General features: G+C 43.2%; 1 protein-coding gene across 1 annotated transcript in view; it reads right to left on the bottom strand.

The window, feature by feature from the left end:
• The window catches only part of LOC128901987 (E3 ubiquitin-protein ligase UHRF2-like), a 172,261-nt gene extending 158,899 nt beyond the window's left edge, over nt 1–13,362 (bottom strand). Inside the window, exon 1 of the mRNA XM_054184231.1 lies at nt 12,879–13,362. Within this exon, the coding sequence (XP_054040206.1) occupies nt 12,879–13,031 (153 nt within the window). The 5' untranslated portion in view covers nt 13,032–13,362. The remainder of the gene's footprint in view (nt 1–12,878) is intronic.
• Nucleotides 13,363–15,167: the final 1,805 nt, after the last annotated feature.

Here is a 15,167-nt window from a genome sequence, read left to right as displayed (position 1 = left end):
GCCTTTAAGCTTAAAGTGTCCGTGTTGGTTTACCAATTCAAATTATATTCATAACAGAGTTACAGATTAAAAAGGCTTTGTTGTTATACCGCTGATTAACATTCTTCTTCTGAACGCCTTAGTTTTTCTTTGAACCCCTCTACTATTGTCTACATCTTTGGTTCATCAGGTATAAATAGGATGGTATATACAATAACTCTGATATAGTCCTCAAGGGTTTATACTAGTAATTATTTGTCTATATTCTCTACAAGGCTGGGAAGTCTATTGTCCAAGTGTGAGCATCACAGTATAGAAAGATGCATTTGGGAGGAACGATCACAGGAGACTTACTTCTTTCTGGCTCTAATGGGTTTTGGCTTGAATAACATGGCTGCTTTGTCATCTTTGTAGCTAGTCTCAAGAAGTAGCTGCAGATGGGGAAACCTCAATAATGTCTGCGTCCCAACTGCATTTTCAGGAGGAGAAAGTTGCGAATCGCTTTAAGCTAGAACTAATTGAAATGCCTACGGTTACATAGGGATGTTTTCCTGAGGTTTCCTTGCAGAAATACCCACTCCTTATGTTTAAAGTAGGTCAACAGACTGACTTAAAACAAGGTGTAGCTTTCATTTGTTTATTATATGTTTATCTTTTAAAAAGGTATGCTTTTAATATTGTGGGAGTTGAGAATAAAAATTTAAATTGAATGTTGGGATTTTACATGTCAGAAAGAAGGAAAGGGTTGAATTTTTTGATGGTTTTTTTTTTTCCAAGGAAGCGTGTGAAAAGTAAGAAGGAATAGGCTCAATATGATATATACTTTATGCATTATATTCTTACCTTTCACCCTCTGTCTCTCGGTAAATTTTTTAGTTTAGGAACTGCCTTCATCTGTACTTCAAATTTACCTAATGACTGCTTCAGTTTAAATACTGATAATTAATATCATTCATGTTGTTTTGTTTATACATGCTGGTCTTTGGGTGTAGTAAGAATAAATAACCATCTCTGTCACTGTCTTGCTGCTTGATTAAGGCTATAAATTAAACCATACACATCTGTGGCAAATTAAACTGCCCTCATTTTAAAAAACTGTAAACACATAACACACATAATACTGAAGCAATTCAGCCTTATAAAATTATCCCAGAAAAATGAGTTTTATAATTGTTCTATCTATGTATCATTGCAGAGTCTGCCTATTAAACATTTTGGAAATGCAAAATTCTCTTGTATGCACCATAGTGTGGTAAAACAAGTTTGTTCATGTCCTGAGGTTGGCTGCTATGTTAACATGTTATCTTTTGGGCTCAATTTTTCTGGGGTTTTTTGTTTGGTTGGTTTTGGTTTTTTTAAAGGGACATTTAGATGGTCCTTAGAAGGTAAATTTCCTTCTTTGTGTAAAATAAAAACAGAAGAAAAGGATGCTTTGCAAATAAAGTAAAACTAAAAATACATCTGTGAAACATTCCTATTAAACTATTATTTCCAAAGTGAGAATGAAAAGTAGTTCCCCCAATTTGATTTTACAGTAACTGAACCTATTCTGAGCATTTTTAGAATTTACTTTAAATTTTTCATCTTAGAGTCCTCTTCCATACGCCTTATCTTCTTCACTTGGTATAGCTCCATAGCAGTTCTACTGCAATAATGTTTTCTTATATTTGGTGTGCAGTGCACAAAGGTGTTCCTTAAGTGTTTTTTTATACTATTTTAATCCAGTTAATATTTCAAAGAAAATAACTGTTTATACACTACAGTTTTTAAAAGAACGTCTGCGTAACTGAAGCAATGTATACCTCAGTGGTTTAACTCAAATCACAGGAAAAACCTTGTATTGTTGAAGTAATATGTATTTAATTAGTTGAAGGCTTGAGAAAATGTGTTAGGATAACGAATGAATGAAACATGCTCTACAACAGAGTAGTTTCATAACTTACTACCAGCACTATTGTGAGTGCAGAAAGGAAGAGAGTCACGAGAGACTTCTGTTTCTCACAGTTGAAAGATTTATGGAAGCACCAGTCTCAACTGGTTATGATAGCAGCCTTGTTAGACTTGGAGAGTCCATCTCCCTTCCTCCCCCCCCCCCCTTCTCAAACATTGAAGCATTCAGCAGCAGCGTAGGTCAAAAAGAATCAGGGTTAAGTAATAATTCCAATTTGGAAGTCCAGGGAAATCTTAAAATCTGGTTGTGGGCTAATATTTTAAGTATACGTGCTTATTTTAGTCATAAGGAACAATTCCATGAAGCAAGAAAAAATTCCGTGGAGAGAGAGATTAAGCTAATTTTGTAGGTTAAAAAAAATAATAAGTCAGCCTCAACTTTTAAAAACATGTTTTTACAAATTGTGTTCATAACAGATCTTATTAAGAGTGGAGGAATAAAATACTTAAAGCACAACACTTGAATGACTGAACATTGCTCTAACTTACCCAAGCCCAAACCAGTTGAAATCAGCAGTGTAGAATTTTTTTTCACTGACGGTTAAGTAGCTTAGTCAGTTTTTCCTTTCTGTTCTTAACCAGGATTATAGAAAATAAATATTCATTATCAAATTTTCCTTTTAGATAAACGAATTGGTGGATGCCCGTGATGTCAGCATTGGAGCCTGGTTTGAAGCTCATATAGAAAATGTTACTCGAGCAACAAAAGGACATAAAAATGGTAAAGCTCAAGTAAAGAGTGGCAATTCTTACAAAAGGACTAATGGAAACTTAAGTCAAGATCATTCTAGAGAGAATGCAAATTATTTGGACAGTACACCATCCACGTCTTACTCAGACTGCATGGACACTGATGAAGAAGCTATTTATCATATCAAGTATGATGAGTAAGTGCTTCCGATATTATTTTGAGGACATCATATGTTATGATTCGGTGTGTATAAACAAAGAATTTTGTTGAAGAAACTTGGAATCAAAGAGAGCAAGTTCAATATTGCAACCAAGGAAAGGAAATATTAAAAAGCCATAATGTCTTTCAGTCAGATATTATGAATATCCTGAGAGTAATGAGTTTGGTTTGGGTTTTTTTTCCCTTTTATTCACAAATTCCTGTGAAGTATTAACTTCATCTTGACTTTATGAAACTCAGAATCCCTGTCTCTAAGGAAAGGAAACTATGCATCGGATTTTTCTGTACTTGTTTTTCTACGTAAAATATAAGTTAATATTTTCTTTAAAAACTACTCTGCTCATATTCAGTTCCTTCCATTGAAGTCTAAACAAGTGTTTCATGGGAGCAAATTCTGGTGCTTGAATTGTTTACATTTTGTTTTAAAAGTAATATTTATGCACGAGATGACAGGTCTGCATTTCATGTAGAGGTTTCTTGTAGAGAACCTGGTGACCCGGAACATAAAATCGGTTCTGAGCTGGAGTGAGTGTACAAAGGAAATTTTTATATTTTAAAATCTGTGGTACAAGCAAATTTCAGAACCTACAACAGATGTGCTAGAGCAGAGGCTTTGTGCCATGAACTCAGTGGGATTTGCAGGGATTTCTCATCACCAGCTTTTGCACTGATGCATTCACATAAATTGGATCCTAGTTTTTTAATGCTGCCTTAATTTGCTGAAGCAGCTACCTAAGCTTCTAAACCAATGGCATCAATGAGAATTTTTTATTACAGAGAACAACAAAAATATCACACTTTGGCATGTGAGATTAAAGGCAAAGGGACATACGTTTAGTTTACACAGAAGCATATTCAGTATTAGTCTTGTTGAGGATAAATTCAATCCAAGTTTTCAAAACGTTTTTTTAAGTATCGATTTCAAGTCTTGTTGTTTTTAATAATTAAATTTTAATTTAAACTGGTTTTGCTAGGGAAAAAACAAGAATGTTGAAGACTTAAACTGAACATCTTTTAGCTGCTCTTGGCAATACTAGATACAACTTTATATACTTACTGTGGAGGATAATATAGCTTTTGTCTGAACGTGGAGTTCAAATGCAGTTTCATATCTGAAACCATCAATCGACAGCTGACAGTAGCTTCACAATCACAGGCCTTGGCTCTCATGGGGGACTTCAATCACCCCGATATCTGCTGGGAAGGCCACACAGCCAGGCACGCACAGTCCAGGAGGCTCCTCCAGTGCATTGATGATAACTTTTTGACACAGGTGGTGCAGGAGCCAACAAGGAGAGGAGCACTCCTGGACCTGGTACTGACAAACACAGAGGCACTGGTGGAGGACATTAAGGTTGGGGGCACCCTAGGTTGTAGCGATCATGAGAAGACAGAGTTCAGGATCATGGGTAGTATGCACAAAACAACAAGTAGGATTGCAACCTTGGACTTCAGGAGGGCTAACTTTGACCTCTTCAAGAAACTGCTTGGAGAGATCCCGTGGGCTAGGGCTCTGGAAGGCAAAGGGGCTCAAGAGAGCTGGTTGGTATTCAAAGACCACTTCCTCCAAGCTCAGGATCGGTGCATCCCTAAGAGCAAGAAATCGGGCAAGGGACGCAGGAGACCTGCATGGTTGAGCAGGGAGCTTCTGAAAAAGCTCAAGTGGAAGAAGGAAGTTTACAGCACGTGGAAGAAGGGACTGACCCCTTGGGAGGATTACAAGAATGCTGCCAGAGCGTGCAGGGATGAAAGGAGGAAAGCCAAGGCCTCCTTGGAGACAAACCTCGCAAGGGATGTCAAGCTCAACAGGAAGGGTTTCTTCAAGTATATTGTAGGCAAAAGGAAGACCAGAGAAGTTGTGGGCCCCCTGTTGAATGAGACAGGAGCCATGGTGACGGAGGATGCGGAGAAGGCGGAGTTACTGAATGCCTTCTTTGCTTCGGTCTTTACTGCTCGGCCCAGCCCTCAGGAGTCCCAGGCTTTGGAGGTAACAGGGAAAGTCTGGACGAAGGAAGACTTCCCCTTGGTTGAGGAGGATCAAGTGAGAGATCAATTAAGTCAACTGGATATCCACAAGTCCATGGGCCCCAATGGGATGCACCCGAGAGTGCTGAGGGAGCTGGCGGAAGTCATTGCTGGGCCGCTCTCCATCATCTTTGAAAGGTCCTGGAGAACAGGCGAGGTGCCTGAGGACTGGAGGAAAGCCAGTGTCACTCCAGTCTTCAAAAAGGGCAAGAAGGAGGAGCCGGGGAACCACAGGCCAGTCAGCCTCACCTCCATCCCTGGAAAGATGATGGAACAGCTCGTTCTGGGCATCATCTCAAAGCATGTGGCGGAAAAGAAAGCTATCGGAAGTAGTCAACACAGATTCACCAAGGGGAAATCATGTCTGACTAATCTGATAGCCTTCTATGATGGCGTGACTGGATGGATAGATGAGGGGAGGCCAGTGGATGTGGTCTACCTTGACTTCAGCAAGGCTTTCGACACGGTCTCCCACAGCATCTTCATAGGGAAGCTTAGGAAGTGTGGGTTGGATGAACGGACAGTGGGGTGGATTGAAAACTGGTTGAAAGACAGAGCTCGGAGGGTCGTGATTAGGGGCACAGAGTCTAGTTGGAGGTCAGTCACGGGTGGTGTTCCCCAGGGGTCAGTACTGGGTCCAGTCCTCTTCAGTATATTCATCAATGACCTGGATGAGGGGATAGAGCGCACCCTCAGCAAGTTTGCTGATGACACAAAGCTGGGAGGGGTGGCTGACACACCAGAAGGCTGTGCCACCATACAGAGAGACCTGGACAGGCTGGAGAGTTGGGTGGAGAGGAACCTAATGAAATTCAACAAGGGCAAGTGTAGGGTGCTGCACCTGGGGAGGAATAACCCCAGGCACCAGTACAGGTTGGGGGCTGACCTGCTGGAGAGCAGCTCCGTGGAAAGAGACCTGGGAGTCCTGGTGGACAACAGGATGACCATGAGCCAGCAATGTGCCCTTGTGGCCAAGGCGGCCAATGGCATCCTGGGGTGCATCAAGAAGAGTGTGGCCAGCAGGTCGAGGGAGGTCATCCTCCCCCTCTACTCTGCCCTGGTGAGGCCGCACCTGGAGTACTGTGTCCTGTTCTGGGCTCCCCGGTTCAAGAGGGACAGGGAACTGCTGGAGAGGGTGCAGCAAAGGGCTACCAAGATGATTAGGGGACTGGAACACCTCTCTCATGAAGAAAGGCTGAGGGACTTGGGTCTCTTCAGTCTGGAAAAAGACGACTGAGGAGGGATCTTATCAATGCTTATAAATACTTAAAGGGTGGGTGTCAGGAAGATGGGGCCAGGCTCTTTTCAGTGGTGCCCAGCGACAGGACAAGAGGTAATGGGCACAAACTTGAGCATAGGAAGTTCCATCTCAACATGAGGAGGAACTTCTTTCCTTTGAGGGTGGCAGAGCACTGGAAGAGGCTGCCCAGAGAGGTGGTGGAGTCTCCTTCTCTGGAGACATTCAAATCCCACCTGGACACGTTCCTGTGCAACCTGCTCCAGGTGACCCTGCTTTGGCAGGGGGGTTGGACTAGACGATCACCAGAGGGCCCTTCCAACCCCTATCATCCTTTGATTCTGTAATTTTTATCTGCAGATATGTTTGTCCACACACACACAAAAGGTAGCTACAGTGTTGAAAGCAAAAGTTTACTTAAAAAAAATTATTGAAATACGTAAATTCAGAACTTTCTCACAACTTTAGTCACCCAGTATCATTACAGTTGGACTAGATGATCGCTGCAGGTCCCTTTCAACTGAACTATTCTTTAAAAAAAAAACAAACGTGTCTAAAATGATATGCATCATGGTGTACTTTCAGAGACCTGGTTCTAAGATTGGTTAATTGTGTAACATCACAGAAGTTTTTAATTGAGCAAAGGGCAAAAATTTGAGAGTATGTTTGTAATTATTGGAGTTAAATTACATTCCTTTTGTAGATAGTGTCATTTTATGTGAGTGTCATTTTAGAGATTCGAGGGAGAAGCTACCTGTGAAGTAGAAAGTATAGTCAAGCTGATCTGACTTGTATAGGTGTACCTATGCTTACAAAACATCCATTTTGCTTCATGTACCTTAAGATCTAGCATTTCCAGTAGATGCAGACAGTCATCTTAGTCTTCCTATAACACGATCTGTCAGTGTTGTGGTTTAACCCCAACGGGCAGCTAGAACCACACAGCCACTCGCTCACTCCCCCAACGGCAGGATGGGGGAGAGATTCAGAAGAGTAAAAGTGAGGAAAAACTCATGGGTTGAGATAAAGACAGTTTAATAGGTAGAGCAAAAGCCACGTGTGCAAGCAAAGCAAAACAAGGAATTAATTCCCTGCTTCCCATCAGCAGGTGGGTGTTCAGTCATCTCCAGGAAAGCAGGGCTCCATCACGCGCAACAGTTACTTGGGAAGACAAACACCATAACTCCGAACGTCCCTCCCTTCCTTCTTCTTCCCCAGCTTTATAGACTGAGCATGACGTCGTATGGCATGGAATATCCCCTTGGTCAGCTGGGGTCAGCTGTCCTGGCTGTGTCTCCTCCCAACAACCCAGAACATCAGTGTTTTACCAACACTAATTTCATTCCAAATCCAAAACATAGAACTATACCAGCTGCTAGTAAGAAAGTTAACTTCATCCCAGCCGAAACCACGACACACAGGTTTGTGTTCTTAGCCAGTGACCATCTTAAAGCATTATGTCATGGTGATTCACTTGATTGGACTGAAATGTTAAGAGTTTGAGCTTACGGGGAGAAAAGTAATTTTAAAACTTTCTAGCAAGCAAGATCTATGCATTTATCAGCTAATAGAGACTTTGGTAAAAGTTAACGGCCTACATATGACAAAACACAAGGCATCATTTGTGACACTTTGTATTTACCTTTCAGCATCCCACTTCTTTGTTCTTTGAATGGTAATTAACATGCACATTCACATTAGTCTTTTTGCCTTTTTGGTATCTGTAGAGCACACATATCAAACACAAGGGAGGAAGAATACACGGATAAATAAATAGAACAGTGTGTACCATGCATCCTTCAGTTCTCAGTTCCAGATGTTCTTATCCTATTTGCCATCTCTTTGTGCTTGTTCTTTGAGGTTCATATTCTACTATTAGTTCCTATTACTTCTGAGCATGGTTGCTGTTCCCAGATGCTTAGGTTTGGGCCAGGCCGTGTGACACCAATCTACCTTGACAGCCTTTTCTTACTGTGTTCTTCAATGAAGTAGCTCATTTCTCCTCCCTTCTATCTCCTACAGCAGATGATTTCACCCTGGCTGAAGGGCTTTAAGCTCCTTGCCCACAACAGGGGCATTCCTGCCAGAGATGGAAGGAGTTGCTTTTTCTGCTTTGGGAAACCACATGTCTCTGACAAGCAACCTGCAGATGGAGACCATAAGCCTGGTGCCCATAAAGCCATCAAAATGTCTTTCTTACATTATGGAGAAGACTATGGGGTTTGCCCGACACAGATTAACAGCTGCTCAGATCCTCACTGAAATCATCTCAGTAGCTAGACTGGTTCTCCTTCACTACTTGTTTTATTATCCCGTCTAGAAAAAACTGTCCACCAGGAAGGTTACAGCCGAGGGACAAGTCTGTTGTAATGTTTTGAGATGGGGTTGGGAACATGGAGTAGACCTACGCTTTGTTTCCAAGACTTTGTGTTATGGCAAAGATTGTTTGATACCCAGCTGTTGCGGCAGGTCCAGTCTGATAATGCATACACACACACAAAGGGGAGGGGGGAATCAAACATTCGTTTTCTTTCTGTTTGCGTCTGGAACTGACTACTCAGTGATGTTTATTCAGGAGATACTGGAAAGCTATTCACCCTTGATCTCAACATGTCATAGATCTAGTTCTTTGGACCAAGCTTCCTAGTACAGGCCTATTTCTCCTAGCTGTCTTCAAACCCCAAAGATCCCACAGGTCTCCACTTAAATATAGATCTAGAGCTGTTTCCCCCCCCCCCAGTTGTCCCATTAGTATTGACACTGGTCAGTTCAAGAGCAAATTGAATGTTGTCCAACATAATATATCTCGCACCTCCGTAGTTGAGAACCTTAATCAGATTTATTTATTCTGGAGCACGACTGTGTGTTTTTCTTGGGGGGGGGGAGGGGAGGGGAGGAGAAGATCATGCTAAGAGGTCCTACCAACCTCCTTGTAGGTATTGAAAGGCTGCTATTAGCTGCTGCCACCACCACCGTCCCCCTGCCAAGCTTTTCCTTTGCCTGACTGAACAAGCCCAGTCCCCCAACCTCTCCTCAGAGAGCACATCTTGACAGCCATCTTGCCAGCACTCCACTGGGCTAATGCCAGCTTGTCAACATCTTCCTTGCATTGAGGGACCTAAACCAGACATGATATTCTAGATATGATCTGACAAGTGACAAGTAAAGAGAAATAGTCACTTCCCTCAATCTATTGCCTATGCTCCTGTTGATGCAGACCAGGATGCCGTTGGCCACCTTTACTGCCAGGATGCACTGCTGGCTCGCGTTCAGCTTGCTGTCTACCAGGACCCCCAAGTCCTTTTCTGCAGAGCTGCTACCCAGACAGTCACTCCACAGCCTGTATTGTCACAGAGGGTATAGTGGGTTGACCCTGGCCAACAGCCAAGTTACCCACACAGCCGCTTGCTCACTCCCCTCTCCCACAGGACAGGGGGGAAAAAAAAAAAAAATAGAAGGAAGGCGAGAAAACTTGTGCATCGAGATACAGTTTAAAAGGTGAAGCAAAAGCTGCGCACGCAAGCCAAGCAAAAAAGAGGAATTCATTCACTAGTTCCCATCAGCAGGCAGATATCCAGCCACTTCTTGGAAAGCAGGGCCTCAGCACACATAACGGCAGCATAGGAAGACAAACATCGTAACCACAAATGTCGTTTCCCCCCCCTTCCTCCTCTTTCCCTGAGCTTTTATTGATGAGTACGATGTCACATGGCACAGAATATCCCTTTGGCCAGTTCAGGTCAGCTGTCCCAGCAGTGTCTCTTCCCAACTGCTTGCACATGCCCAGCCTGCTTGCTGTGGGGGCAGAGTGAGAAACAGAAGGCCTTGATGCTGCACAATTACTGCTCAGCAATAGCCAACACTAGTGTGTTATCAACACTGGTTTTTTTGTCACAAATCCAAAGTACAGTACCATATGGGCCTGCTATGAAGAAAGTTAACTCCATCCCAGACAGACCATGTACAGGGGGGTTAAGTCCATCTCAGGACTAACCCCTCACAGTTTATTTCTTTAGCACCATAAATTGCTTTCTGTTCATCTCCCATTTAATTACAACACCTGTGCATCTCTATCACATCCCTGAGAGTCTTACAGCAGTGGTTTACATATTACTCTGCTAATATTTCCTCTACATCCAGTTTTAATTGTATGGGAGCAATCCTTCTCAGTTTCCCCCTTCTAGTTACTAGTACCATGAGATCAGCTGCTGGATCAACCAAACCCAATCATCAAGGGCATTTTAGAACTCATTATGAAGGTTACAAAAAAAAAATAAAAATTAAGTACTTAAATAATGATTGAAACTTAATGAAGACTCTACGACTCTAGCTTCACTGATGATCTCAACTGTGCCCTAAACTATCACCCATCCATGCAGACAAGTTCAGCTATAAGATCTTCTTATTCCACTTTTTAAATTAAGACACACCATACTAATATAATGGCTGAAATACTGATACTCTAATGAGTTTGACCTCTGACAGACTATGAGAATCACAACTTACTACAGGCTCATTTTCTCTGCTTCTCAGGTAAACTGTTTTCCACAGAGCAGAGACCTAGTGCACTCACAGAAGCAGAAGCACAGTAAACAGGATTCTTTTCAACTCAAACATAAGCATAATGATATAGCATAATGGGTAAACATAAGAATTATTGTGCCCAGGAAGAACAGTATTACATTGGTAATAACAGACCACATGCCTTATGTTAACTGTGCAAGATCATACAGTTAGGCTTGTTATCAACTTGGGATGACAACTAGCTGTGTGAACTAGAGCTTGGCATTAGGTGTCTACTACTAGGAAAGCAGTCCCTGCCCCTGCTGCCCCCCCCCCAGCACTGTGCAGTATGTAGTCCAGGGAGAGAGGCCAAAGGCTAAGAACTCTCTGTCTAGAAACTCAAACATCCCACAAAAGTACAAGATCTGAAATTGAGGTGGGGGTGGGTGGTAAGACATACAAGTTGCCTACTTCTGTTCCAGCTTCCCTTGTCAGAGCTCTGGAGCCTGATCACCTCATGACTAAGATCACTGAAGATTAACTACATGCTATCAGCTTCATGGTACTGCATACTCACAACTGAATGGTATGTACGATATGATTGTTAAGAACTGCCTGCTTTGAATATGTAGTAGTAAGTTAGACATTACCACAAAATGTGTTGTTAATGTACATCAACCTAATCAAATTTTGTTTTAAATTGACTTATCAGTCTTCTAAACACTCACATTATTGATCTGTGATGAAATCATTAACAGTACACATAAACACATACATATGCTGACTCAGACATAACACAAAAATAAACAAGTTACTCAATTTCAAGACCAATGCTGTTTGCATCCTGCTTCATCAGAGCAGCATGGGTTTATCTGCAGTCATCTGCTTTGACGTGCCCTCACAAAACCTGGCTCCCATCTGCCTTGTGGAGCAGTAACAAGAGTGCTCAAAACACAGACAGCATGACACAAAACCTATTTGTTTCCTTTTGGTTTTAAGTACATTTCAGATTGCAAGTTCACACTCTAGTCATGAATGATCATCTCTTGGTGATAGTAAACTGTTATTTCTCATGGTTGTTCCTGTTCATACAGTTATATGCTTCATCTGTTACAGGACAGAAATCTTGCCCCATCTTACATTGCTCAGCTCAAGCTAGTATTGCCATGCTCATTTGTAGTAACAAGTCCCATCTTAAGAGTCAAGCTCCCTAAAAATACAACACATCTGATACTCCTTCCCCCCCTCCCATGTAACATTTATGCCTCATTCTAATACTCAAGCACGGTACATACCTCATTTATGTAAAGCAGCTTAAAAGAAGTTACACCTTTCATCAGCAAAAATACAGCTTGAGACAATCTCTTCTGGATAAAGAGATCTTCTCTCCACTGATGAGGGGAGAAAGTATCAACTCACAGAAAAACTCTTAACCAGTGGTCCCCAATACCATTGGAATCAGGTGCAGATTAACCACTTCTTGAGATATCAGCTACAACTGACGTGTTTCTCTAAAAAGCCATTTGCAGCACCTAAAAGGACTAGGACGCTAAACTCACGCTCAGCTTCAATACAAGGGAGCCAGGGAGGGCGAGGAGATACAGGCTGCCGCTGCGCGCGCGCGCGCGCCCCCCCCCCCCCCCCCCCCACAGTCACATACCCACCTCCAGGAAGGATTCTAATGAGTCTCTCCTCTTCTGGTGGATGGAAGGAGTTCAGAGTCCACAGGCACCTAGGCCTTAGAAAAATACTTGCAGCGCACACACAAAAAACGTTTTCCTTGCACCCAGATGGGGCACCGAGAGGGCAGGAACTCAGGGGAAACACCTGCATTCTCTTGCCCGGTCCAAAAAAATAAAGCAGGGAATTTCTTCCCCCTCACACCCCACTGTCTGCTCTGTCACTCAAATGCGATAAGCTGAAGGAGTCTCCCTCGGTTTGGGTGGGGGAAAAAAAAAAAAAAAAAAAAAAAGGAAAAGCACAAAGGGACCTCTTTAGTACCTGCTCACTACTGCGGGGGGTAGGGAGGAAAAGTACAGAAAGAAACCAGAGTTGGGCCCAGAACCTTTTGTCATGCCGGGCAGCTTGTCTTCCCTCCTTGCCCCTCACCACCTCCTAGGCTCATCGAAAGGAGATAAAACAAAAGCCAGAGATCCCAGTATGCGGGGGGACGAGGAGGTTTACATCCAGTCGCAGAGAGCAGAACATAATAAAGGGAAAATAACATAAAAGAGAAGCTCCCCTCCACCCCTACCCACCAGGTCTCCACCTCACCTGCTTGCCGCGGTAGAAGAGGCGCTGGCGGTCGGGGCTCACGCAGAAGGTCTTCTGGATCTTCTCCCGCAAACATTCAATCTTGGTGAGACGGCTCAGATCATCAATAGTATGGGTCTCAGTGCCGTCTATGGTACGAACTTGGATCCACATGTTGTGTGTCTTCCGCTAGCCCAGCCACCCACGGCGAAAGGGAGATCTTGTTCTCCGAATGCGTGATAACAGAAGACAGAACAGGCGTTTCCCTCGCTTCTTTGTTCAGCTCAGTGGAAGCAGGTTTTTTGAATCCCGTCGAACGGGCACAACCCTCCCCACCCACAGGCCTCACTCAGAAGGACATGGAGAGGTAAAGGAGACCTGACTCAATCCTCATCTACTCCCCAAGCGTACCCCGTAATCACACAAACAGAACCGTAAGCTCTCCAAGTCAGCACACCACCAGGCAAAGTTTGGTGGGAATCGCCACGGGCAGGCCTAACGAAAACCACCAGGAGCCATCACCAACCCTCAGAGAGTATTTACTAGCTGCTACCACTCTCGTACAGAGGTCACGGCGCCAACAATAATCTCGCGAGAGCCCTCAGCCGTAAAGAGACGCCATTGGGAAGTAGGGGGAGGATAGAATCATCACTTCTTCCGCATTCGGCTTTACCACAAAGCCACGCCCAGCCCCGCCCCGCCTCGCCTCGCCTCGCCTCACCCTTTGAACATTCTCTGGCCGGTATTTTTTTTACTCCTGCTCGGTAGTTGTATCAAGGACTTGGGGGGGGGGGGATGATAGTTTAGTGCGCGCGTAGAGAAGCGGCCATTATCGTTCCTATGGGAGCCAAGCAGGAGCGTCTTCTCATTCCCTCACAGGGCAACGCGTCTCTGGTCTCAGGCCTGCAAATTATACCAATGACATGGGAAGTGACTCTGTGCTTCTACCTTTGCCTTTCAGATACACACAAGAGTCAGGACCCAGCATGTCAGGTGTCACAGTGATGCAAAACCATGGACCTGACATGGCATAAATAAAAAGCAATTAAACCTGCTTTGCACCCACTGATGAAATCTAAGCCCCAATGTTTCCCAGTACAAAAGTGCCATCAAAACCTCAATTCAGCCAGATTTAGCTCTGTCCAATAAATCCAGAACAGATCTGTCTGTTCTTATCATATTAGAAAAGTGCAGGCGTGGGCCAGGACAAAAACATCAAGCCTCCTTTTTTAACACAGATCAGCTGTGTGGGTTTTATTTGCTACATTTTTGCTCAAGACTCTGAGTAACACTGAAAAAGTCTGGGCTTTTCATGTACTATGGTAAAATGGTACTGTAAAAACATATCTGATGCAGTACCCAGTGAGATTCAGCTTATGGATATAGGTCTCTGTGACGCTATTATACCTGGGAGCATCAAAGTCTGCATTTTTGGGCAGAGTTTGTGTCAGCTTTGTTGCCTGAGTAGTAAAACTTTAGAGACTTGAGATAACAAACTGACAGATTCCAGGTGACAGAGATGTGGTTTTGTGACTTTTTTGTGTCAGAATGATATCAAAGATCCCTGTATATTAATTTCAGCTCTGACATAATTCCCATTGTGGCCTTGGTTGAGTTAGTTACTTTTAAAGCCTGACTTATGAGTATGAAGCACTTGCAAAGGCAGCTGAAATAAATGAGTTGCTTAATCCTCCTGGAAATCTGTTCCTTGCCTTTTTATCTCCATTGTTCCATCTCTGTTGTTGAGATAACACACACCTTCCTGTAACTATACCTACTACGGCATGACACCAGAGTGTCAAAGAGACACAAGTTCAGAGTTTGGTTTATAGCTTGGAGGTGGTGTTATAAGCTCCAATTCAAGTATAGTAGTACACATGATCTAGTCAAATCTTTGTGTGCCAGCCTTCTTGGCTTCCCTGAAACATTCAAAGATAATTAATGCAGAGGAATACAGTAGGAATGTGGGTTAATAGTCATAACTAAAAAGACATAAATCAAGCTGTCTGCAACTTTGCCCTAGTTCCACTCTACCACCACCTTAAAGGGGACAGAGTCCCAATATAATCCCTTTGCAGTGTCTTCTGCTTTGCAGATCACAATCTTTCTCTTGAAGCTACTGCTGACAACAGAATGTGTCTCTTTTCTGGAGTGGGGAGAAAAAAAGTTCTGGAGGGACTCTGAAATGGGGTCAGTTTTAATGGGTTAGAGGAAATAGAATCAATATTTTGTGGAAGCCTATGTAGAAAGCACAAAACCAGCTTTCTGAAATAGGAAACATCTTTTGCTAGAGAGACCGAGACTGAAAGA

This window comes from Rissa tridactyla, chromosome W, assembly GCF_028500815.1.
Source record: "Rissa tridactyla isolate bRisTri1 chromosome W, bRisTri1.patW.cur.20221130, whole genome shotgun sequence".
Taxonomy (NCBI): Eukaryota; Metazoa; Chordata; class Aves; order Charadriiformes; family Laridae; genus Rissa; species Rissa tridactyla.
The sequence above is the reverse complement of the archived record's forward strand: the minus strand, read 5'-3'. Positions and strand labels throughout refer to the sequence as shown.